Source organism: Lepidochelys olivacea, assembly GCF_965140295.1.
Source record: "Lepidochelys olivacea isolate rLepOli2 genome assembly, chromosome: 1".
Lineage (NCBI taxonomy): Eukaryota > Metazoa > Chordata > Testudines > Cheloniidae > Lepidochelys > Lepidochelys olivacea.
This window is the reverse complement of record NC_140411.1, coordinates 326,135,008-326,162,466: the sequence shown is the minus strand read 5'-3', so window position 1 is coordinate 326,162,466 and position 27,459 is coordinate 326,135,008. Positions and strand designations below refer to the sequence as shown.

The 27,459-nt window shown below is 43.4% G+C and overlaps 1 protein-coding gene across 1 annotated transcript in view; it reads left to right on the top strand.

Annotated features, from left to right (window-relative positions):
* Positions 1 to 27,459, top strand: part of LOC311527328 (B-cell receptor-associated protein 29-like) — a 55,441-nt gene that overhangs the window by 11,122 nt on the left and 16,860 nt on the right. Inside the window, exons 3-6 of the mRNA XM_084641196.1 lie at positions 1,013 to 1,113; positions 5,658 to 5,808; positions 12,116 to 12,251; positions 18,774 to 18,885. Coding sequence (XP_084497322.1) covers positions 1,013 to 1,113; positions 5,658 to 5,808; positions 12,116 to 12,251; positions 18,774 to 18,885 — 500 coding nt within the window. The remainder of the gene's footprint in view (positions 1 to 1,012; positions 1,114 to 5,657; positions 5,809 to 12,115; positions 12,252 to 18,773; positions 18,886 to 27,459) is intronic.

Sequence of the window (27,459 nt, the reverse complement as noted above, 5' to 3'; positions counted from 1 at the left end):
CTAGATTTGGGCCAAATAATCTAGTGATGTAAATTGGCATAGCTCCTTTGCAATCAGCAGAGCTATGCCAGTTTGCACCAGCAGAAAATAGGGCCTTCTGTCTTCCAGTTTCTCTCTTACTGGTTTGCAGTTCATTTAAACATTCCAGACTTCTTCTGTTGTACTCTTTGCTTTGAAAATCTGAAGTTTTTGCAGATCTGTCCATTAATGCTGAATGACTAAATAAAACAAAGCCATGACATTCATCATCCAAGACCACTGTTTTTTAAACATTATTTGTCGGGGTGAGGGGTTTGTTTCCATTTTCCAGAGAATGGCTTCCATAGTGTATATATCTTTACTCTTGACCAGAGATGTTAACTCCCTCCCCTAAAATGTAAACCCAAGAGTAGGATACATCTCTTCATTTTTAAGGAGGAATGAGGTGCCCAGTGGGGAATTGCTCAATGAGGTGGAGAGCTTTTTCTTTTTCATTGTTAAAAGATGTGCCCTCTGGCAAGGAATCACTCTGGCAGAATGAGTTACAGCCACTATTTTTTGTCAATTTATTTCATTTTAATGTGGGGATCTTATGATTTACAGATAGCTTTTTCCTAACTCACCTGAAAAGACTATTTGCAGGTAGCTAAAAATTAAATGGCACACTATGGATTATGCATTTTCCCCTGAAGTTCTCTGTTCTGTAATGGGTGTAGAGCATACAAGTAGTAAAGCTAAGTTTATAGGCAAAAGAATCTACAGTTGAAAATAGCTAATATTTTTGTAACAGATTTTTTTTTCAATATGAATAAACACAGTTTGTAACCTTTTCTGTTTTGGGGTTTAAGAGAAGTTAAATTGGGTTGTAGGCAAAACTGTAGTTAGCTTAACACTGTTAAATTGCAGTTGAAATAGTTGTTACTAGATCTTGCTGATTGGTTATTATGAATTAATATTATTGATAAACTCTTGTATAAGGTGATCATCTTCTAATGTTTAATTTTTGGGGGATTAACACAATGCTATTTTACAGATGGCAGAAGATCTTTGTGATTCCAGTATGGAATAAAATAGCAAATTATTGGAATAAGGCATTCCTAACAATAATCGTTCTACTGATTGTTTTGTTTCTTGGTAAGTAGTAAATCTTTCTTGTGTGTTGAAAATTGCTTAGAGGGTACACAGGGTCCATGGGCAATAGATAAACAGAGTACAAACTGAACATGACTAGAAACATTTTTGATATTCTTTAAATTTCAGTTCAAACACTTTTTTGGAGGTGGTACATTTAAACTTTTGTGTGCAGACTTAGTAACACATACACAATAGTACAGTATTGTGATGATGCAGGAGAACAAATGGAACTTCAGCCAGACCACTTGTTGTCATGCCATCAGAAATTACAAGCCAAGTATGATTAAGATACGTAAGTCATTGGATGGTAGATTTCCAAGGAACGCTTAAGTGCTGGTAGGAAGATGCTTCAGTAGGTGGCACTCTTTCTCTGGACTAAAAGAAAAGGAGGACTTGTGGCACCTTAGAGACTAACCAATTTATTTGAGCATAAGCTTTCGTGAGCTACAGCTCATTTCATCGGATGCATCGATGCATCCGATGAAGTGAGCTGTAGCTCACGAAAGCTTACGCTCAAATAAATTGGTTAGTCTCTAAGGTGCCACAAGTACTCCTTTTCTTTTTGCGGATACAGACTAACACGGCTGCTACTCTGAAACCTTTCTCTGGACTGACATTGAAATAATGTCCCAGAACGATGGGGAAAAGGCAGTGTTCTGTTGGAGGTGCTTTTTCTCAGACTAGGCATAAAACTGAGATGCTGGCCACAGCTGGTTTTGAGGGGGAAAAGAACATTGGAACCTTAGAATAGCATCAAAGTCTAGTGAAATCTGAGCTTGGGCAATAACATTCTGCCTGGCTAAATTCATTGTACTTCTGTCACAAATTACTCTGCGGGGTTTCTGTGTGCTGTTGAACATCTACTGTCTTTGGTGATGGAAGTGATTCTTTTGCATGAGAAGGAGAGAAGATAAGTTAGTAAAATGCTTTGAGGTGAAAAATGTTATGTAATTCTAAATGACTTTAAACAAAGTGAAACTGACTAGATTTACTGTCTAGGATGAATGAAAGAAATGCAAGAAGTAAACTTCAAAAAGAAAACTAGACTGGAAAATGTTCTTTTTAATAAACTAACTTGTAGTAATGCAAGTACAGACATCTAAAATATAAATAATATTTAAGTGCCTATTCTAGAAGACCTCCAGAAACCTTAACTAGATATTGTGGAGAATGTCAATACAATAGAAAAAATAGAAAAGTGGTGGATTTTTATTTTCCTCCCTGAGCTCCAACTGGAAAGATTGTGAGTAAAGTTTGGTCAAACTTTTTGTTAAGGAAAAGCAGATTTGAGCTGAAATTAAATATGGGGTATCCTTGTGAAACCGTAATACAGCTGTCTTAAGGCAAGGCCTGAACATTCCCATGGCATAAAAGGATGGAAATTGGTTTGATCTTTTCAGTTTGAATACATTCAATATAAAGTTTAACTCCAGAACTTCTTACAAGTTATGTGCATGTAGAAAAAGAAGGTTATTATAATGGTAGCTTGTATGTAGTGACATGCAGATGCTTTGCTGTAAAGTGAAATGCAGCAGCAGATTAACAACACACAGTGTTGATACTTCAGAGTTTTAGGACAGGAAGTGAAAGGTACCTTTACCTTGGAAGTGATATGTTAGGTAATCAGAATTTGATACTTGAAATCAGACTGGGAAACTAGGATTAATACCTTACTCTTTAAAAAAAGTGGGTTTTATGATGACCCCAAGTTTTGTCTCCAAAAGATGGCAAATCCAGCAGCAAATCATCACATAACACGATGATGAGGGAATTGGTTCAATAATGCATTGGAGGGAAGAATGTGACTTGCTGAATTGCCAGCATCATCCCCTACACTGTCTATGTGCTCCCGGGAGGTCTCCCATTCCAATATTAATTTAGCCCAACCTGGCTTAATGCTTATGTACACTTGAGATGCCACATCGGCACAGCTGCAATGATTTACTGTAGACAGTACCTCTGATGATGGGAGGGGTTCTCCCATTGATAATAAACAGTGCTAATAAATAATGGTCACATAAACACCACCCTATACCGGAAACCTACTGACCGCTATTCCTACCTGCATGCCTCCAGCTTTCACCCTGACCACACCACACAATCCATCGTCTACAGCCAAGCTCTGCGATACAACCGCATTTGCTCCAACCCCTCAGACAGAGACAAACACCTACAAGATCTCTGTCAAGCTTTCTTACAACTACAATACCCACCTGCGGAAGTAAAGAAACAGATTGATAGAGCCAGAAGAGTTCCCAGAAGTAACCTACTACAGGACAGGCCTAAAAAAGAAAATAACAGAACGCCACTAGCCGTCACCTTCAGCCCCCAACTAAAACCCCTCCAACGCATTATTAAGGATCTACAACCTATCCTAAAGGATGACCCAACACACTCACAAATCTTGGGAGACAGGCCAGTCCTTGCCTACAGACAGCCCCGCAACCTGAAGCAAATACTCACCAACAACCACATACCACACAACAGAACCACTAACCCAGGAACTTATCCTTGCAACAAAGCCCGTTGCCAACTGTGCCCACATATCTATTCAGGGGACACCATCACAGGGCCTAATAACATCAGCCACACTAGCAGAGGCTCGTTCACCTGCACATCCACCAATGTGATATATGCCATCATGTGCCAGCAATGCCCCTCTGCCATTTACATTGGTCAAACTGGACAGTCTCTACGTAAAAGAATAAATGGACACAAATCAGATGTCAAGAATTATAACATTCATAAACCAGTCGGAGAACACTTCAGTCTCTCTGGTCACGCAATCACAGACCTGAAGGTCGCTATCTTAAAACAAAAAAACTTCAAATCCAGACTCCAGCGAGAAACTGCTGAATTGGAATTCATTTGCAAATTGGATACTATTAATTTAGGCTTAAATAGAGACTGGGAGTGGCTAAGTCATTATGCAAGGTAGCCTATTTCCCCTTGTTTTTTCCTAAACCCCCCCCCCCCCCGATGTTCTGGTTTAACTTGGATTTAAACTTGGAGAGTGGTCAGTTTGGATGAGCTATTATCAGCAGGACAGTGAGTTTGTGTGTGTATGGGGGTGGGGGGGTGAGAGAACCTGGATTTGTGCTGGAAATGGCCCACCTTGATTACCATGCACATTGTAGGGAGAGTGGTCACTTTGGATGAGCTATTACCAGCAGGATAGTGAGTTTGTGTGTGTGGTTTTTGGGAGGGGGGTGAGGGGGTGAGAGAACCTGGATTTGTGCAGGAAATGGCCCAACTTGATTATCATGCACATTGTGTAGAGAGTTGTCACTTTGGATGGGCTATCACCAGCAGGAGAGTGAATTTGTGTGGGGGGGTGGAGGGTGAGAAAACCTGGATTTGTGCTGGAAATGGCCCAACTTGATGATCACTTTAGATAAGCTATTACCAGCAGGACAGTGGGGTGGGAGGAGGTATTGTTTCATATTTTCTGTGTGTATATAAAGTCTGCTGCAGTTTCCACGGTATGCATCCGATGAAGTGAGCTGTAGCTCACGAAAGCTCATGCTCAAATAAATTGGTTAGTCTCTAAGGCGCCACAAGTACTCCTTTTCTTTTTGCGAATACAGACTAACACGGCTGTTACTCTGAAACCATTGGTATCAGTAATCCACCTCCCCTAGAGGCAGTAGTAGGTCAAGGGAAGAAGTCCTCCTCAACCTAGCACTGTCTACAAGGGGACTTAGGTCACCTTCACAAAATCACTCAGTGGTGTATATTTTTCACACCCCTGAGTGACTGAGCTGGGTTGATCTAATTTTCTTGCATAGACCAGCTCTTAGTTTCAGATGCTGCTGATTGCAGCCAAGGCTGTTGGCCACTTACGTTTCATAGGAAAAGATGGTAAATTAACATACTTCGCCCACACTGTATTTAGACACTATTTACAATAATACAACTCATCTGAAAGGATTTTTTGTATACGTTAGTGAATGTGAATAAATTTCATTATGTTTGATTGGGCTCCAGTAAATACTTTTTTCATAGTTACAGTGTAAAGGAAATATAAACATTGCTTCTGTCTGATCAAATCTTAATTTGAACCATATATGCAACATCTACTTAGCAAGAGAAATCCTTAGGGAATGGGAGGGAGATCCGTTTTTGCTTTTCTCACTGCTCGCTAAGCAGCTGGAATCTGGTCTGCGTTGGCAGTATCAGAAGTCATTACCATCTGATGTGACTCTGCTAGTGTTTGTGGAATGATTTTTTTGCCTTGGTCCAGTTCCTAATGGGCAGGTACAAAAGATACCATCATAGCTGGTACTATTGTATCTAGTCAGAGGACCGTGATCTAGCATGGTGACTGAACTACCTAATCACTCCACAATGATTCCTTCCGGTGGGTCAGGCACATTTCAAGAGCCGTTGAAGTTGGTACTGCCACTAAAGGGATTTTGCTTCTTTTGTGGACTGAAGAGACTGCATATATTTCTAGAGCTCTGTCTTACACAGTAGCCTAATACACTGAGCCACAAACGCACATTAAAAAACAAGGCAAAACAATTTTTGTTTTTGTTTTTCAGATGCTATTAGAGAAGTGAAGAAATACTCAACTGCACATGGGACCGAAAAGGCTGCAAATATCAACCCCAATGCCTATGATCATATTCAGATGAAACTTTTTAGGTCACAAAGAAACCTTTACATCTCTGGATTCTCTCTGTTTCTCTGGCTGTAAGTATAAAATTTACTATTCCAATTTGTGGACAGTGTCTCTCGTACAATAAATACTGTACAAGGCAGTAACAAGAAGATCAGAAAGCTGGATGGACAGATTTATAAGAAAAGATTGAAAGAGCTAAATAGGGATGGCTTGGCTAAGATAGTATAAATGCTAAAAGTGAAAAGGAATTACTGAATGTAATATACACAGATATAACTAGAAAAGGAAAATTTGGGGTGACCATTAGGAGAAACATCTCAGTCAAGCAGTTATTTGGCAGCAGGTATTTCCATGGGGAAGTTGTAGGAGCCCAATCTTGAGACTTTAAATCTAGACTAGATAGGATAATAGAAAATGTATTTTAGGGAACAGACTTGGACTTGCAGTACGATGGGACTAGATAATCTAGTTCTTTTTAATCTCTCTGACTTCTATAACTGTTGATTTCCTTCTTGGAATTTGTCAGTTATGAGTATTTTTTTTTAACTGCAGATTTGCAGTAAATAAGTTACACCACCATTAAAATAATTCTAGTAGTCAGCATGTTGGTATTGAGAACCTAGGCTCAACTCTAACTTGACTGTTTCACTGAAACTCAGCAAGAGCTTGGATCTTTAGGAGCAATATTCCCAGCCTCCAAGACAGACTGCATATGCTTGGCTATTGAGCACTTTCTGAGAGATGGCTAACCACTATATCCTTTTCAGCAGGTTTAAGTGGTTATGCAGCTAATAACACAGATCAGTGTAAATTTCTGAGTGAATGTTTGTGTTAACAATAGTAGCTAGCCCATTTATGTTAAGGAAAGATGGGCAGAGCCTACCTAGAATTAAAGACCCACCCACTAAATCAAGGGAGGGGGCCACAGGACCAAGGATCAACTAATTCCATGAAACAAATAATGAAAAGAACAGGAGTGCCTGTCCTTGATTTAAAACAAAGGCAACAGATGGGGACATTGAGTAGTGAATCTAGTCAGTGCCCACTACTCAGTTAAAGCAGTCAAAGGAGTTGACATATGCCACCGAGAGGAACTCTGCCCAAATACCTGAGACACATAGGTACCAAAAGTAGGCATCACAGTTAGAGAGAACCTCTTTGTCAAGCTGCTTCTTCCTGGACTGATGTATGGCTCTTGGCCAGTGCCGGTAGGAAGTTGACTGAAAGGTCCTGTTACATCATCAGGTCATAGACAAGGAGTTAATAAAGGAGAAGATATGGAGAAAGGTGCAGCCAGAATCTCAGCAGGAGGTTGTGGAAGAGCCAGAAGAGAGGCTGCAACCTGGTCTGCGGAAGTAGGCATGGTCTAGGGTCTCGCAGGGGACAAATACTGCGTTCCATGAACTGTGCCCGCAGAACGCCTGTGCTCACTGCTCCATGGAGGAGCCCCCAGATTAAGTCCTCAGTGGACCATGGAACCAAGGTGGAATGAAAGCTGGTGCACTGGGAACCTCACCCTCTGCAGGGGGTAAAAGGTCTGACCACTTTGTATCAGGGTGAGACATGCTAGTGAGGAAGTGGATGGTGTGAAGAAAGCATAAGCTGTTCTCGAGTTACTGTTCAGAGGTGGATTGCCTGGATATCGTTCCCCCTACTCAACTGGGGCATGGAGGTGAGGGAGAGGCCCAATTTCTGAAGTCTGAACAGTCCTGGGATAGCGATGGGCATGGAGAACCTTCTCACAGCACGAATTTGAGATAAGCAAGAGAGGCAGGGAGCAAAGCAGCCTTCACCTCTGGAACCTCGTGGGGACATAGCGGGTTGACAGCCTCATGCACTGGACAAGCAGTGTTGGATCCACCAGTCCCACTGAGCACAGTCCAGGAAGTCTCAGATTCTGATGACATTAGTCAGGCTGGTCCTTCAGCGCACCAGGGGAACCATATTCACCTATGAATGAAGATGAGAGTTGTGCAGCAGGGGCTTGAGGAAGATGCCTCTCCCCATCTCCACAGCGGCCACAATGCACTTCTTTGCAGAGCTTCCAAGTTCTGAGAAGGTCCTGGTAAAAATAACAGTACCTCAGAGAGATCTTGGGTTAGAGAGCCTCCCCCAAGGTGGTTATGAAAACTTCCACAATTGTTGCTAAGTTGATAGCTCTACAGACTGAAATATTTTCTTTCAATTGAAAACTCTTATTTTAACCTGTAGAACAGATAGAACACAAGTCACAATAGCACAATCTCATTACCTCGTCTTGCTTCTACCCTGCCCTGGAGGGACCACATCTAAGGATGAAAGGATGGTTAATTGTTCATGATTCCTTGGCCTCTGTGCTAGGACTATCAACAAGGGGCTCAACTTAATTTTTTGGGCCCAACTTGGTTTTTTACATTAATTTATTTCAACTCATGAAGCTCTGTAGGTGCCTGTTTCATGATTTGGGAGCCCATTATCTCATTTTTATATACACAATAGTAAACATGATAGAATATAATCTTATCTCTGCCACCGGAATATGAATGGGATGTATAGTAAAAAAGTGAGTGCGATACAACAAACTCATTCAACTAAACCTGTCCATCTCAAAAAGTAAGAGGAAGTGGGAAAAGATGAACTCTACTGCATGCCTAAGTGTATGTCTATGCTACAAACTTTAAGTTGACATCCAGCTGCCACAATAATTAAGTCAGAAGTGCATTTCCACACGAAACTAAGTGGAGCGTGTCCCACTAGCAGTGCTTGTATTGATGCTGATAGCAGTATACCATGGGTAGCTATCCCACAGTGCAACTCGCCATGGGGTTTTGGGAAGGGCTTTCAATGACTCATGGAACCAAAACATTTTCATGGGGGAACTGGGATCCTGGCTTCAGCGTCCCATGGTGCATCCTCCTCCCCCGCATCTCAACTGCAACTGATAACATTTCATGCCTTTTTTCAAAACACTGACAAAGCTGCATGTGCACCATCTCCTGAGAAGCCTGGATCCCGCTCAGCAGTGACTATTGTGAGCATTACAAACACCACACGCCTTATCTTGCAGTATTTTCAGAGCGACGAGAGGAGCCGCTGAATGTAACATGGCAATGTCCTTCAAGCAGCCATGCTGGAAGCCATAGAACGAAACAATTCCCGATTGCTGCTGGCAGTCGTACAGCAGCTGAACACAATGGAGCGTCGTTTCTGACCCAGAAACAAGCGCTGACTGGTGGGATCACTTTGTTATGTAGTTATGGGATGACTATCAGTGGCTGCAGAACTTTGTATGTGCAAGGCCGCTTTCCAGGAGCTGCGTGCGGGGCTCCCAACAGCCCTGCAGCACAGCAATACTAAAATGAGATGTGCTCTGACAGAGAAAAAGCAAGTGGCAATCACTGTGTGGAAGCTTGCAATGCCAGACTCTTACCGGTCAGTAGGGAATCAATTTTGATTTGGTAAATCCACGGTGGGGACTGTTGTGATCCAAATATTCAGGGCCATTAATTGCATGTTTTGTTGAGGGTAGTGAGTCCCTTGGCAATATGCAGGACGTATTGGATGGTTTTGCTGCAGTGGGGTTCCCTAGCTGCAGTAGGGCAATAGGGATATGCATGCCATCTATCTTGGCACCAGACCACCTTGCCAAAGAGTACATAAACAGAAAAGGGTACTTTTCTCCCCATTCCTGCTGAAGCCCTGAGCCCCGGCAGGCATGCCCCTTGGGGCTGAAGCCCTGAGCAGGCACCTACTGTGAGGCTGAAAGCCCAAGACACCCCTCCCTATTTGGCAGAAGCCAGAGGTGACACATGGAGAGGGGCACATGGAGTCACGTGCCCCCCCCAGATTTTTGCCAGGGTTTGCTGGACCTGCTTGGTCACCTGGTGCTACCAGGCCCCCTACCTGCATGGCAGCTGCGGGAGCTGGCAAACTGGGAGCTGCATCTGTGGGCAGAAGCGGCAGCAAATAGCAGGGAACTGCACGGAGAGCTGTTGTTTGTTGCTGTCTCTCCCCACGGAGCTAAAGCAGCGACCCCTCCCGACAGCTCCCAGAAAAAAGCATAATGTGGGAATCACGTGCACTATTGTTTGCAGTCCGAGTAATTGAAATGAAAACTGCCACCATCTCCCCTAGGTGACCTCAGCTGATATCATCCTCCTGAGGGTAGCAGAGGCAGCAAGGGAACAGATGCTGCAATGATGCCAGCAGAAGTAATATTGGAGTGGTGTGGGAAAGTGCCCTACTGTGGTGGAAGAAATAAGGCGCCCCCCCCCCCACCCTCCCGAAACCTTCTGCAACAGATTGCAGAGTACCTCCATGAATCTTTCCTGGAGATCTCTATGGAGGATTCCCAGGCCATCCCTCTGCACATAAGCAGTTTTATCCATGGGGCTCCCTCTGCCTAGCTGGTGCAGCCACTGGGAAGCAGATAGCCACTGTTCCTCATCATTTTAAAAAAAAAATAAACAAGAGTATAAGAACATGTGACCCCAAAATATTAGCTGGAGTTGCATACTCACCAGAGATGCCTTCCCCGGCATCAAACTTGACCACGATGCTGTTCTGTGACGGGCTGGATCGTTCCTGGGTTTCAAACAGCTCCTGGCTTTCTGGGAGAATGGATCCGCTACTCACTTGTTTCCCATTCTCCTCTTCCTCATCCTAGTCCAAGACCAACTCAGTGTTGCCTGTGGTGGCCTAGGACTCCAATTCCTCAGAGATATCCAGGCTGCTATTGGGGTCGTTGATGGGAATTGCACGTAGGTTAGTTTAGAAGTGACATGTCTGCGCTGCAAAACCAGAATGACTGTTTCTCTCTTTTCTTCTGGTATGCCTGCTGAAGCTCTTTAATTTTCACACAGAACTGCTGCATGTCCCTAGTGTAGCCCTTGTCCCCAGTGCCACATGCAATCTTTTCATAGGTGTCTACATTTCTACGGCTGGATCGGAGCTGTGCCTCTACAGACTCCTCGTCACACAGACCAATAAGATCCACCACCTCCTGTGTACTCCAGACTGGAGCGCATTTGGGACATTGAATCACCATGATCCACTTGGCTGGTGAGCTCTCCATGCTGAACCGACAGGAAATGGGAATTCAAAAGTTCTTGGTGCTTTAACAGGAGAGGTGCTGTTTCCTGTGTACCTAGCTGTTGAGCAACAAAGTTGAAAACGTTCACCAGAACAGTCACAGTGGAGTATTGTGGGATACCTCATGGACGCCAGTAAAGTCGACGTAAGCAACACTGTCTACGCTGCCTCTTCGTCGACCTAACATTGATTTAAGCACTACGCCCCCTGCAGAGATGGGAGTAGTTAAGTCAATGAAGCAGGCAAGTTACATAAGCAGAATGGACCTGGTAGTGTAGACACAAACTTTTTGATCGATGTAAGCTGCCTTCAACCAACCTAACTGTGTAGTGTAGACCAGGCATAAAAGGTTAACAGGTCTGTTAAAGCTTCTCCCCAGAACAAGGGTGAGGCAACCACTTGGATTTATGAATCCAGGCAGCCATCTTACAAAGTAATTTTTGCTCACTGCTGCCTTCAGCTTTAACAGAACCAGTAACATATTGCCGAAAGGCTCTGGTAATGTAAGGAGGGAAAGATGCATCAAAATGAAGTGGAAGTTTGTAGGTGTTCAGAATAAAGAGGATCTTTGAGAACCTGAATTATACCACTTAGACTCAAGTGTTCTTTTGAAGCATTGGTAGGGAGGTGAAATTGGTGTGTGTTCCTTGTCAGAATTATGGGGAGCTGTCATATTTGGATATCTTGGAAGTAATTATCACTTTAAAATGAAAAACTCTCAGACTTTGTCACACTTTTGTCAACGTGTGTTTTTGTATTTTATTATTTGTGTTAATACAAAACAAATGTTTAGATCCAAAATCATCAATAGAATACATGGGATGTAATATGCAAAAATTACAAATACATTTTAAAATTAAATTGAAAAGTGCTTTTACCCTTGCCTCCTACAAGGGTTCTTATACCATGCTTATTACCATAATATCTTAGCATCTGAATCTTGAGTTCAGGGTTCTATGTTTCTTCTATAACATTAAATAACAGTACAAGCACCTTCAACCTTGTAAGCAGTGGAGGTCCCTGCCCCACTTTTTAAATATGTGTAATGTTATCCTTTGGAACAGTTGACATTCAGAACTGGAATTCAGGTCCTGAAAGGTTTTTCACTTTTCAAGTCCTAATTTTAACTATTTGTCAACATTAAGCTTATGCATGTGTCCTATTAATTTAAGATCCTAAACAGTCTCTTAAATTTATTTATAGAAGCATTTTGTTCACCTTTACATCTAAAATAAATCTTAACTGAAAGCAAAGAATCCTATTAGGAAAAGTAATGATGCTTAAATTCTCACTGTGTTTCTTCCTCAGTGTATTGAGACGTACTGTCACCCTTATTACTCAGTTGGCAAAAGAGATGGGAATTCAGGTAGCTATGGAAATTCAAGTAGCAAATACTAATGAAGCTGCCAGAAAATACATGGAGGAGAATGAATTATTGCAACAGGTATCTTAATTACCTTTTTAATTATCTTTTTTTAAAGGAAATAATTACAGCAAAAACTGTATGAGCTGTAAGACCCATAGGGTATGTCTACACTGCAGACACCCATGGCTGGCCCATGCCAACTGACTCATGCTCGTGTGGCTCAGCCTAAGGGGTTACAGTCCTAAAGCCCAGACTCCAGCCTGAGCCCTAAAGTCTACACTGCAGTTAAATAGCCCCTTTGGGCTCCTCTCAGTTGTGGAGCTGCTTTCTGGGTGGGTTCGCCAAACATGAAAACCATTCTTCTGCATAGTTCAGCCCACTAACTACCCATCATTTGTATGACTCCGTGCTATGATGCCAAAATGTTAATAAGGGTTCTTTGTCTCAAAAACTTTCTATTTCAGTCAGTGATGCGTTCCCTGGGTAAGTGCTCTTTTCTTAGTCTCCATAGGCTTGTGTAGCGTTTCAGAGCATGTTTGCCCCTACCCTGGCTTTTAGGTACCAGCAGGAGGGGATGAGCTGCATAGGTTTCAAGATTTCCACTCAGTTTATGGCAGTTGTTTGACCCTACCACTGTGGTTACCTCCTCATGCTTCTAGAACAGTGGTCCCCTAATTGTGGGACATGCCCCTCAAGGGGGACACGGACAAATGTTCGTGGGTGGGGGTGGGGCACATGGTGGGGCCCGGGCCAGCCCCCACAGAGGTCAGGGAGAGAGAACCATGCTTTCAGCCCCACTCTGCCCCCAGGCGCAGTTCCACCCCTAGACCATCTCTGCCCTCATTCCCTCTCTGTCCCCAGGCCAGCTCCATCTCAAGCCCCAGCTCCTACCCCATCTCCAGTTCTGCCCCCAACTCTGCCTTCAGCCCAAGTTCTGCTGCTGAGGAAGCCTTAGCTGTGCTGTAATGGAAGGGGTCATGGATGGATCCCCTTACTGGTAAGGGGGGGTGGAACTGTAAGAGTTTGCGCCCCACTGTTCTAGAACAACGTGCAAGAGGGGGATGTGCTGGAACTATGAGTTTCATCCCCTATGATTTTAATTTAAAAAAAAAAATCTAATTACTGTGATACTATTGGATATCACAGGTTCAACTGAATTGGAATGCATGGAAGACCTCCAAGGAACAATTAAAGGCTATAGGAAATGGTGTAGGTGATTCTGTAGATGGCATTATTTCCTGTCAGTATTGAGCTAGGTAGAGGGACTATTATGTTGATGGAAGTGCCATGTTTCACAAAAATAGAGAAATGAGATCCTGACCACTTGTGATCATGAAAGGAGTATTTGGATCTTTACTGGTAGCAGAACCTCTACTCTTAATCTGGCCAAATTCCAGTTTAGACAGTTATATTCTCTCTACTTAAATTTCTTCTGCAGTTGAATTTTACTAAATTTGTATGGGGTTTTTTACTGGTTTTTTTTAAACTCCTTTATGCATTGTGGTGTTACATTAAATGTTTATATCACCCCAGAGGTGGTTATATTTTAGTAGTGGCTGATGTGATTGATATCTCTAGTTCGCATTTCTTTCTGCACAGGATTTTTGAAACACACATTTATATAGCACTCTTCTTAAAAGCTGTTGTTCACTCATAAGAACAGCCATATTGGGTCAGACCAAAGGTCCATCTAGCCCAGTATCCTGTCTTCCAGCAGTGGCCAGTGCCAGGTGCCCCAGATGGAATGAACAGAACAAATAATCATCAAGTGATCCATCCTCTGTTGCCCATTTCCAGTTTCTGGCAAACAGAGGCTAGGGACACCATCCCTGCCCATCCTGGCTAATAGCCATTGATGGACCTATCCTCTATGAACTTATCTAGTTCTTTTTTTAAACTCTGTTCTAGTCTTGGCCTTCACAACATCCTCTGGCAAGGAGTTCCACAGGTTGACTGCATTGTGTGAAAAAATACTTCCTTTTGTTTGTTTTTAAATCTGCTGCTTATTAATTTCATTTGGTGACCCCAAATGAACCCCTAGTTCTTGTGTTATGAGGAGTAAATAACACTTCCTTATTTACTTTCTCCACACCAGTCATGATTTTATAGTCCTTTATCATATCACCCCTTACTTGTCTCTTTTCCAAGCTGAAAAGTCTGAGTCTTATTAATCTCTCCTTATATGGCAGCCATTCCATACCCCTAATCATTTTTTGATGCCCTTTTCTGAATCTTTTCCAATTCAATAATTTTTTTTGAGATGGGGTAACCACATCTGTGACCACATCTGCATGCTGTATTCAAGATGTGGGCATACCATGGATTTATATAGAGGCAATATGATATTTTCTATCTTATTATCTTCCTTTCTTAATAATTCCCTACATTGTGTTAACTTTTTTGACTGCCGCCGCACATTGAGTGGACGTTTTTAGAGAACTATCCACAATGACTCCAAGATCTCTCTCTTGAGTGGTAAGAGCTAATTTAGACCACATCATTTTATATGTATAGTTGGGATTATGTTTTCCAATGTGCATTACTTTACATTGATCAACATTGAATTTCATCTGCCAATTTGTTGCCCGGTATTGTGAGATCCTTTTGTAGCTCTTCACGGTCTGCTTTTGACTTAACTATCTTGAGTAGTTTTGTATCATCTGCAAATTTTACCCCCTCACTGTTTACTCCTTTTTCCAGATCATTTATGAATATGTTGAATAGGACTGGTCCCAGTACAGACCCCCGGGGGACTCCACTGCTTACCACTCTCCATTCTGAAAATTGACCATTTGTTCCGACCCTTTGTTTCCTATCTTTTAACCAATTACCAATCCATGAGCAGACCTTCCCTCTTACCCCATGAAAGCTTACTTTGCTTAAGAGTCTTTGGTGAGGGACCTTGTCAAAGGCGTTCTGAAAATCTAAATACATTATATCCACTGGATCCCCTTTGTCCATATGCTTGTTGACCCCCTCAAAAAATTCTAGTAGATTGAGGCATGATTTCCCTTTACAAAAACCATGTTGACTCTTCCCCAACAAATTCTGTTCATCTATGTGTCTGACAATTTTGTTCTTTACTATAGTCTCAACCATTTTGCCCGGTCCTGAAGTCAGGCTTACCAGCCTATAATTGTCGGGATCATATCTGAAGCAATTAGATTACATCCACAGTTAGTAGTTCTGCAATTTCACATAAGAGTTCCTTCAAAACTCTTGGGTGAATACCATCTGGTCCTGGTGACTTATTACTGTTTCATTTATCAGTTTGTTCCAAAACCTCCTCTAATGACACCTCAATCTGGGGCAGTTCCTCAGATTTGTCACCTAAAAAGAATGGCTCATGTTTGGGAATCTCCCTTACCTCCTCAGCAGTGAAGACCATCTGAAAGGATTAATTTAGTTTCTCCGCAGTGGCCTTATCAACTTCCAGGGTTGCCCAACACTTCGCTTGAATGAGCTCATGTAATAGCATGAATTGATTTAAATCAAAGGATTTAAATAACCGATTTTAATAATGATTTAAATAATAAATTTTAATAGTGTTTGCTCATTTTAATCATACTTTTAAGTTATTTCCTAACAAAGTTGATTCTCATTGGTTGGTAACCATTAAAACATGTTGATGTGCAACTAAAGATAGCCTTTACACTAAATTTGATGTTTCTTTTTGCTAACAATACACTTATTTAAGCAATTATATCGCTTAATTTATATTTAGGTTAATGATTTATGCATTTATTTTTTACCAGATGAATTTTTATTTGTGATTTGTGTTAAGCTCTATTTGGATGGAAGTTCAAAGTTGATTAAAATGCACAAAAACAGAATTTAATTATTTTATTAAATCTACCTTTAAATATGCTGGATACACTATTTTTATGTATCAAAACATGGTTTGCCTTTCAAACTAATTTATTAAACAAAGGAAATATCTGTAGTTAGTAAATTGAACTGATTAATTCTGGTCACCATGTCTTTCAGAGTTTTAGAACTTGTAAATTTCATCCTCTCACACTTTGTTTTCATTCATAGATTGGACGAGAAAAAGAAGTTTCATGCTTTTTCAGCTCCCAGTTGGTTTCCTAACTCTGAATGAACTAGTCATTGAACTGAACTAGTTCAATAAACTGAAATGAGGAAAATGGTCTTTCTGCACTTGCAGAAGAGGCCACTGCTATCAAAAGCTGGCTTAGCACTTCAGCAAGCTCTGATTCCAAGTTGCTTAGCCAGTGACTTCCACCAGTTCAGTAGTTTGACTTTCATTAAAGCTTGGCAGCAAATACAGATTGCTTAATTGTATTTTTTAGTATTTAAATTATTTTAATTCATTAAGTTTAGGCCTTCACATAGATTAATTTCAAATTTCATTGTAAATATATTCATTTTTTAAAAAGAGATCAGTTTTCAATTTAAATAAAAATCCAATTTAAACTAAAACTAATTTTTATTTTTTCTTAATTAATCCACCATGTCATATAATCACTTACACAAACATCTAGTATTATGTTAGCTATTGGCATGGTAGCTACTTTCATTATGGCTGTTACCTGGGGATTAGCTAATTTGTTTTTACACTTAAGATTTAAACTTTTCAAAAAATATTGTTTTAGGAAAAGTAGAAACAAAAGGTTTAAAATTTGCCATTTGAAGTAATCCTCTGGCTGGTTCAATACGCAGTATTGTTAAGGAAGGAAAATTAATTTCATCAGTATTGTGTAACATAAGGAATTTTGCCTGGCACTAACTAGTTGGATCTTTGTAGGAAAAAGTTAAGCAAGAAGTCAAAAATACAAATTTTGGCAGTTTTGTTTCACAACTGAGATTCTGTTCAATAAAACACATTATCAAAATAAAGTTATCTAGAGGTGTGTTCAAGTGTACCTTCAGTGTAAGTAGGTGGTAACAGCTTGTGGAGCCAGGAACCATAACTGTTTTACTGGTAATTCGGGTAGGTGTCTTGTAAGGAAATAAGGTCAGTAGAGTGGATTGTAGGCAAGTCCTTTTGTGTAGTCCATGGTTGTGTGTGTTCATGGAATTCGGCATGTTGCCAAACTGCCACAATCCCGTGTTTTGGCTGGGATATCTGCCATTTTGCTCTAGCCAGATGCCTGACATCTTGCATTTTCTGTCCTGCTGGGTTGTGGCTGCAGCTTCATCTTCCTCTTTCTGTGCTGCTTTCACTACAAAGGGGACTCTGTTACATAAGAAGTACATTCTCCCCTCTTGTGAATAACAGAGTCAGAAAGCAGAGTAGCCCTCCTGGCTCTCAGGATCTTCCTTGCATATCTGTGGAGGGGTGTGTGTGTGCGCCCTGAGGGGAGAACTGTGGCAGCCAAGGGCCACGCTGGTGGGTTGCAGGTGCCAGGCAGAGCTCCATCCCGCTTGGGATGCAAAGCGTACTGACTACTCCAACATTTTATTTGGTAGCTCCTCTTTCACCCGTCTCAGATGATTTCCCAAGATTTTTATCAAGGGCCTTTGCTCTTTCTCCTGAATATTCTGAGCAATCTCATTTATCTCATGAGTTCAGCTCTTTTTCCTATGTACTTGACTCTTGTATCTACCTCTTTACTTTTGAATGATCTCCTCCACCCTCTGTCGCTCAGCACAAGAAAATGTGTTGCTCCTTTTCTTCACCTAGAAGCTTGCCTCTTCTCCTGCTCTCCTTAAATGGGACAGTTCACGTTCATGTGTTTGATGTGGGAGGTCAGATGAGCAGAGGATTGAATTTCTTTGAAGGGAGAATACTGGGGAGGGAGGAGTACGCGCATGGGAAAGGAAGTTGCAGGAGAAATGAGGAAAAAGTCACAAGAAACAGTGACTAATCCTGGATATTTTATCATTTGGTAATTAAGGCACAACTGTTTAATTGCTTGAAATGAAAAGATTCATAATAGCAAGTACAGTAAGTACATAACTTTTATTTAGTGCCTAATACGGCTTTTGGGGGGACTTCCAGGTGCTTAGCATTTCTGGAAATCAGATAAAACTGTATTTAAGTACCTAAACATCTTATAAATATAAAAGGTTAAGTGATGACTTGATCACAAAATACAAATATTACAAGGGGAAGAGATTTCTGATAATAGATAATTATTTTATCTGGCAGATAAATGTTTGGAAGCTGCCCCTGGACAAATTCAGAGTAGAAATAAAGGTACAATTTAACAGTGAAGGTAGCTAACCATTGGAGAACATGTGGTAGATTCTCTATCACTTGCGGTCTTTAAATCAAGACTGGATATTTTTTTTTTTTCCCAAAGAGATGCTATAGTTTAAACACATTATGCGTTTGATGCTGAAATTATTAGGTGAAGTTCTTTGGCCTATGTTATGCAGGAGGTTATAATAGACAATCCTAATGGTCCTCTTCAACCTTAAATGTTATCACTATATTTATGGATGCATCTGTTTGGGGTGGGTTTTTTTTCCCCTCCAGAGGTGCTAATCTTTTCTTGCTTCTTTTTGACATCAGTGTGAATTGAAGACATCCAGCACAATATAGGATCAGGGCCAATGTTGTTTAGTCATTTGTATTAGTATCGAGCAGTAATTTAAACTAATACTAACTATATCCACAATTTTTTTTGATAGGCGTTGAATGAAAAAGGGAAGTGTGAAAATGAACAGGCACTAGAAGAAGACAATAAAAAACTGAGGCAAGAAACTGAAAAACTGAAAGCGGAATTAAAGAAAACTTTGAATGGTAACTTTTTTTTTTAATTGCTTTCTTTTTAATGAGAATGACTTGGCATTCTATGCCTCAAAGCTTAGCAGTTTGGTCCTTAAATTCAATAGTCTAAGAAATGTCCTAACAAAAATATCAGATTCCTCATATTTATTTGTTCAAGTAATTTTGATTTTATTTCCTTTTTAAAAAAAATAAATTAAGCTCACTTGATCAAATAATCCCTGGTGTAAGTCAGGTGAACTCCACTTACTTAAATGGAATTTTGAGACCTTTGTAAGCAGGTGCTTTTGGGCCAGTATTTCAGGTACAGTCAATGTCACTTTGTCTTACAGTAAACATGTGTTATGCAAAGTTGTACATTGTAAACAATTATAATGTAACTAAGGCACTAGAATTATAACCTTGAGCTGTTTTAATTCAGTGGGGTAGGTCTTGATATCAGTTTTATACTGTATAAGAATGCACTTTACAGGTACCAAGATGACCTTTCACATCTTGTAATACATAACTAGGCTTGGAAAATTGTGATTTTTACTTTTTTAAAATTTTGGTGGATAGTATTGATGATTTTAAAGCATTTTTCTGTTATCAATTTAAATTTTCACTTGTCCTATGCTGGATGGTGAAAGCATAGGGCTGTAACGCCAGGTACCAGTGCATTAGTCTAATGTTGTTGTTTTTCATTCTGGTTAACCACTGGAGTGGGGCATGGTCCATGACTAGTGTAAATGGGCCCCCGAGGAGGTAGTACCGCAGGGCATCACAGGCCCATTGCACTAACAAGCATCACAGGCCCATTTCACTGTTAGTGCTGCTTTCTCTATTACTGGGTAGTTATTCTCATGGAGGAATAATTTCCAACTAAAATATAAGACCAGGTGGTCTTCTCTGTCGATTTCTTGGGAAAGGACAGCCCCGAGCCCTACCTCTAAGGCCTCCGTGTGGAGGATGAAGTCAGTCGAAGTCCAGGCTATATAGGACTGGCACCTGGCAGAGGCACTCCTTGAGTGTCCGGAAGATGTCTTCGCATTCTTGGGTCCACGGCACGTGCCGGGGGCTGTCCTTAGTCAAAAGTCCCGTCATGGGGCCTGCAATGGAAGCGAACTGGAGAATGACTTGCCGATAGTAGCCAGCGAGCCCCAGGAATTGTCGCACTTGGTGTTTCATGGTGGGCAGGCCGCCAGTGCTTGAACCTTCCCCACGCGGAGTGTCACCCGTTCTCTCCCTATGGCGTATCCAAGGTACGTTGCCTCTTGCTAGCCAATGCTACATTTTTTGGATTGGCCGTTAGTGCCGCCTTTCGCAGGGATCTCAGGACCGCAGTTACCCATTCCAGGTGGTCCTCCCACTGGTGGCTGTAGACTACGACATCATCCAAATACGCCGCTGCATAGTCTTGATGGGGCCATAGGAGGCGGTCCGTTAGTTGTTGGAATGTCGCCGGGACCCCATGGAGGCCGAAGGGCATCCAGGTAAACTGGTAAAGTCCCGTTGGGGTGGTGAACGCCATCTTCTCCTTAGAGATGGGGTCGAGCGGGATCTGCCAGTATCCCTTACTGAGGTCGAGGGTGGTGATGAAATGGGCCTCCCCTAGGCAGCCAAGCAGTTCATCCACATGGGGCATAAGATATGCATCAAACCTTGAGATGGCATTGACCCACCAGAAGTCTATACAGAAGCGCTGTGTTCTATCAGGCTTGAGTACCAAGACCACTGAACTGCGCCACTCACTCTGCCATGGCTCGATGACTCCTCGGGCTAGCATGGCCTGTACTTCCTCCTTGACCTCCTGCCGCATTCGGTGCAGCAGGGGCCTAGTCGTCTCCCGGACTACCTTCCCTGGTTCAGTCTGGTTGGCATGATGGACCAGGGTCGGGTAACCGGGTAGGACCATAAAAGTTCTCCTGAAAGCCTGCAGGAGATATTGGACTTGCTTTCGCTGCTCCTCCATGAGCATGTCGCTGAGCTGGTGGCCTGCAGGGCCCTCTGTCAGGGGCATGCAGGGACCCAACTCAGGTTCTAGCAGGTAAGGGTTAATAGGCCCTCCCACCACCATGTCAATAGATTCACGTGATATCACTGGGTCATCTTGCGCCAGTCGGACTGGTGGACCTCACAGGCGACGGGCCCAACCTTCCGGACCACCTCATAGGGTCCCTGCCAGCAGCTTCGATTCGCTAGACAGTAGGAGGAGCAGGACCCGATCATTGGGCTCAAAGACACGGACCCGCGCTTCCTGGTTATAGGTTCGTTCCTGGGTTTCCTCTGCAGCTTTTAAGTTTTCGCATGCTAGGGCTCTGGCCTGAGTGAAGTGCTCCTGGAGCTGGAGAACGTACTTCAGGAAGCCCTGGGTTGGCGATGGAGACTGCTCCCATGTCTCCCACATTAAGTCTAAAAGGCCCCACGGGCGGTGGCCATATAGTAGCTCGAACGGGGGAAAATTTTGTTGATGACTGGGGTACCTAGCAGATTGCCAGCAGTAAGGGTGGGAGTAGCTGGTCCCACCAGCGTAGCTCCTCTGGGGAGTACTTGCGCAGCATTTCCTTCAGGGTCCAATTGAATCGTTCCACCAGCCGGTCAGTCTGTGGGTGGTAGACGGAGGTGCATAACTGTTTAACTCCCAGGAGCTCGCATACCTGCTGCAACAGTCGGGAGGTGAAGTTGGTGTCCTGGTCCGTTAGGATTTCCCGGGGCAGGTGCACTCGAGCAAAGACCTTCACTAGTTTGCCGGCAATGGTTTGGTTGGTGGTGCTCCGCAATGGCACGGCCTCAGGAAAACGGGTGGCATAATCAACTATGACCAACACATACTGGAATCCCATGGCACTTCTCGGGAGCGGATTCACGAGGTCCATGGCCACCCGCTCAAATGGCATCTCCACTATGGGCATGGGAACCAAAGGGTCCTTGGGTACCCCAGGGGAGCCACTAACTGGCACTCCGGGCAGGAGCTACAATAGTTTCTCACCTCCTGGTGAATGCCGGGCCAGAAGAACCGCGTCAAAATCCGGGCGAGGGTCTTTTCATGGCCCAAGTGCCCTGCGGCAGGGATGTCATGTGCAAGCTTCATTACTGCTCGGCTGTGGCACCAGCAGCTGGGTCCATGGTTCTTCCGTGCGGGGTTTCCATTCCACCCCAGTAAAAACTGTCATGGCATAGCTCAGAACGGGGCCCTGATTTGTGCTATGCAGGTCGATCATGGCCCCATCGACAGCAACTGGTTGTCTGTAGGCGCCACTAAGGGTGGTGTCTACTCTTTGATTGCAGCAAAAATTGGTATTAAGTCAGGGTTCGACAGCCAGCCTAGGCGGGGGGTCCACAGGTTCCTCAGTCCCTCCCTCAGGTTCCAGGTCCACCTCCTCCTCCTCCAGGTGGACCTTGGGGCAATCCCTTTCCAGTGCAGGGGTCGAGCAGAGGATCTCCTTGAACGCCAGCCAGTCACGCCCCAGAATCACCAGGTAGGCTAATTGAGGGGCCAGGCTGACGATCATCCGTCGTGTGACCCTGGCTACTGTTCGTGGGATCTGGGCACTGGGGTAGGGCCGCACGTCGCCATGGATGCATTGCAGACGGATCGTCCCCAGGTGGGGGTCGGCCCAGGGCCCCAAGGTCTGATGGATTAGCGTCTGGCCACAGCCCAAATCAGTCAGGGCCAGGGTTGCGTGGTCCCCGACAACTACTGGAACCATGATCTTGGGGACCTGTGGCAGCCGGGCCCAGGTCTCTCCCACACAGATGTGGCCGAAGCTGCATTCCATCTCAGTGCAGTCACACTAGAAGTATTCATATTTCCCACATAAAAAACAGGGCCCAAGTTCTGGGTGACCATCCCGGGTGGGGGCTCCCATCAGGCCCCTGGGGGGACTCAGATTGGTCCTCGGGACACTTGGCATGGGGGGATGGCACAGATCCTTGTTGAGGTGGAAGTTCAGGGCATCTGGCCCGGAGCGAGCCTCTTGCCTGCGGGAGAGACTCCGAACTTTGGTCTGAGCCCCCTTTCTTTTCAGGATTAGTGCACTCTGGCCCTGGGGGGTGGGCTCTGGTAGCTGGCCCCACCAGCGCTTCGGCCACGAGGAAGTCTTCCATCAAGGCAGCGGCTAGCATTGCTGGCTGATGGCGAAGCACCCAGACCCTTCCTCGTGCCAGGAAGATGTAGACGAACTGTTCTAAAATAATTTGTTCCGTGACCTCATCCATGGTCCTCCTCTCCGGCTGTAGTCACCGCTTACATGCTTCCTTCAACTCTTGGGCCACCAACCAGAATCTGGTGCCTGTGGGGTAGGTTTGGCTCCAGAACCACTGCTGAAAGGTTTCCGGGCTGACATCCAAGGCGTCCAGGATTGCTGCTTTTACCTTGCTATAGTCCCTTGCATCCTCCATAGACAGCCAACTGTACACTGTTTGGGCTGTCCTGGTTAACTATGGGGCCAAGAGAGTGGCCCGTTTTGGTCAGGAGCCCACCCTGAAACCAGCGCCACTCTTTCAAAAACTACCAAAAAGGCTTCAGAGTTGTCATCGGGTCCCATCTTAGTCAGCCGCACCAGTGCAATGGTGCGGGGTGACGCAGCTGCGGCTGGGGCGCCGTGGGGCGAAGCAGTACTATCGTCAGCTGCTGCAGGCATTGCCGCTGTTGTTCCTGGTTCTAAACCCCCAGGTCCCGAATCAGCTGCTGCTGCTGTCCTCTCAGCTGCTGGAGCTGGGCCACCTGCTGTCGCTGCTGGCTCTCGGTCAGGAGCTTGATGAGTTTGTCCATATCCATGGCTTTTTCTGGGGTACGTTCACCCTCCCCCCAGACCCTTTCTCACAGCAGTCGAGGGATCATGCCCACATTCTCCACCACATGTAGAGAGGTTAGCTGGGGCTCGTCTCTCTCCGGGGCAGCGGGGAACCACACCGCCTCACTAAATTCGGGAAGATGTCTTGTGGGGACTTAATTCGGCTGCGGGAGTCTTCCTCTGCAGCCCTTGTGAGGGCAGAACTAAACACAGTAAGCCCAGGACCTAGGTCAGGGCAGGGCAATGGTGAGTCAGGCCCTCAGGCAGGGGTTGAGCAACCACAGTATATAACAGCAAGCCCAGGCCCTAGGTCAGGGCAGAGCAATAGAGAGTCAGGCGCTCAGGCAGGGGCTGAGCAACAACAGCATATAACAGTAAGTTCAGGCCCTTGGCTCTGAAGGGCTTGAGAGGGGGGAGACTGACACCAGCAAGTTGGGTGGCGGGGGGACTCAGGCCCTCCCACTCCACTGTGGCCCTAGCAGCAGCAGAAGACCTGCTGCGGCCAGGATCCCCACTGACTCAGCAACACAATGACATGGGTTCTGGCAGTGCTGCAGCCAGACTAGGGTCAGCTGCTACTGGTTACTTCCAGACTCCCCCTCTTGAGGTACCTGGGTCAGGGTGGTGTCCTCATTGGGGTCCAGCACCATGGGTTCCTCGGGATAGCTGGCAAGGGCAAGCTTGGCAAGTCCTCCGGGTAGCTGGCACGGGGCAGGTTGGGCCAGTCCTTGGGTTTATTGCAGGCTGCTGGGGTTTCCCAGTTGCGAGCTAGGCCGGAGGCGTCTGGCCTCCCTGGTGGCTGCCCTTTCAGTGAGCTCTGGGATCGGGCCTTTATACTTCCGGTGCCATGCCTGACCCTCTAGGGGGCGGGCTCAGAGCTCCCTGACTCTACCCACTCTGATGTCCAGAGGGTGTCCTCTCTCCAGGGTGGCAGGGAACCACACTACATTACTACAAGATTCAAAAAGTTATTTTTATAACTTTTAAAATACAAATTGTCAATATCAGATGTCAAAATATACAATCAAAATATCCTTAAGTTCTCAAGCAGCATTTTTCTTTCTTTGCCTATCTATACATTTTGATTAGCATTGATGGAAACATTTTTCATTAGTTTGTGTGTGTTCAGTTAAATTGACATTAACTTATATTTACTGATACAAATCTTATGCTTCCAAGCCTATGTATAATCTTCCTCCTCATTCCAAAAAATGGATGGTATATGAAAAGTTTATTCGGTACAGTGTATCTTTTAAACCACAGATACAAGGTAAGCCTTTACTGGAATTCTGACTCTCTCTCTCAACTGTAGAGACATTAACTTTTTCTTTTCTTTTTTCTTTTTTTTTTAAATGGGGGGATGATGTGCTTTGAAGCATGACACCATATGTTATCAGCTACCATGTTTAAGGTTTAGGCTGTCAGAACTGCTTTCTTGGTTAATTGACACTGAGATAAAAGCAGATTTTACCTGTTTGAAGATGTCCTATTTGGATCTTTCAAGGTGTGTGACATTTATGAACACCCACCCATCTGAAATTAATGTTTTAGATAACATCACTTGTGACCTTGCGAAGATCAAATCGACACAATCTAGTCCAAAAATGTTTTTCCTTGACGATATACAGAATGCTGTCACTATAAGGTAGCAGTTCTCATGAGATCACAGAGTGGTCATTGCCCTGGCTAGAGTAGTGTGCCTCTGCTACTAGACTGCAAGAATAGAAACTCCAAATGCTTAATGAATCATAAGTTGTCAGTTCTAAACCTAAAGACAAATTAAAACTGCAGAACAGCTGTTTTTAGTTGGGCTTGGTGCATTAATACATCAAGAATCCATTATTTTGAATGGAGGGGGTCTCCTTTACCCTTTTCCCTGCCAGGCAGGTTTGATTGTGGGTTCTCCCTCCCCTGCTGTTTCCTTACAGAAAGGGAAGAAAGGCTTCCTTTGAAGTGACAAGCTCATTGAAAGGAGAATGTAAATGCACATGTGTATTTATATTGGCAGGGTATAGCCTTAATATATACGATAAGCTTTTTAGCCAGGAATGTAATAGAAAGCTGGGGTGAAAGTAGGTTTATCACATGCCATCTCAGCTGCAGTCCCTGTGTGGGTTTTGGGGGATGTCCTTCAGCTAAAGTGCACCAAAAATAAGTCTCCACAAATTCAATTTAAGAAGTTGTATTGTGAGGAATCAGTTTCTGACCCTGTCATATGCACAGGGTTAAAATATGGTTGTTAACCATGGGGAGACTCCTAGGCACTACAATAATACAAATAATAAAGGTCATCCTGCCAGGATGTGTCTACACTAGATTTTTTTTTTCTTAACCTTGAATTGGTTAATTGCTACTTAACTTGAGGTGCTCAACATGAATGTAAAAGCTAATGTGGGCACACCCCACATGTTTGATCCAGGCTATATTTATTTCAATTTTTATATCAAGTTATTGAGGTATGTCTTGTAAAATTTCAGAATATAACTTCCTTAAAACTGAGCAGTGGAATGTGAAACTTCATGGTTTTTAAAAGTAAGACCAGTGCATTAAAACAAGTTTTTCAGTGCGTTATTTTTAATAATCTCAACTTTGATCTTTCTTATCTGTGTTGCGCTTTGGTGAGCACGTATGACTGAAAAATCTTTGAAAAACCTTCTATTTCTTCCTTTGTATTTGCATAGTTGCAAAGTAATGTCTCTTTGAAGTTTCCTTTTACCTAATCATGACAGACCTAAACCACAAACAAAATTAATGGAAAAACCCTTTATGGTTTTTCCTATCCTTATTTTGGTAAAATCCGGTATGGTTTGACTGCTTTAAAAGACTATGTTTTTGCTCTTTGAATGGCAAATAAACTGTGTACACAGCATATTACACCAAGCGATTCCAGACATCTCTTGCTGTAATATGAAGCTGGTCTTGAAACACTTTGTACATAAGGATGGAATCCTGTGAGTGGTTCATTTGCGTTAAAAAGTGGCAGTATATTAAGGCACCCTAGTGCTGCCATACTTAAAGTTCCAGTCAGAGTTGCATTTAGAACTAAAATCCTTCTGTTTGACATTTTAATAATAGAATTTTGTATCCAGATCAACACACTAACTTTATGGGAAAGGTGAACTGTTATGGTTTTGGTTTAATGTGAGATCTTTTTGAATTTTCTACTGGGATCCAAATACTGAGGGGGTGTTTTTTGGAGGCCCTCTGAGGAGCAGTCTCTTAATCATGTTAAAACTACAAACTGGTGCGTCAGTTTAGAACACACCATTTTTCCTAGAGAAGACAAGGCCAGAATTCTAGATAAGGGGTTACCTAAATCTGAGAAAAAGTTGGAGAGGAACTAACAACAATTTCAGACAGGTTTTTGTTGTGTTTTGTTCTGGTTCTCCTATCCCCATTTAGGCCTCTTTTTTAGCAATGCTATGGAAGTGAAGGGAAGGGGGCTTTTATTTTTCTTTATTGCAGACCCACATACTGAGGGCTTTACAGGCACCCAGCAGTGGGTTAGCTAGGACTTTCAGAGCCTAAGTCCATTTTTAGCATACCTGGACATGTAATTACATGTCCTTAGAGAGAAATTCTGAGATGGCAGTTTATAGATGCACATGCATATTATGAAGACTGTTTCACTACTATCTTAAAATGACTGAATGCTGGCAGGATTTAATAGTGGTGATGTAGACCTGATGATCATGAGTGACTGACTGTCTTCTGGTATGATTTTCTGTATAAAGCCAAAAAAAAAATCCAGAAATAAGAAAATATTTCTCCTTTTGCACATAGATACATTTCAAGACTATAATTGCTTATAATA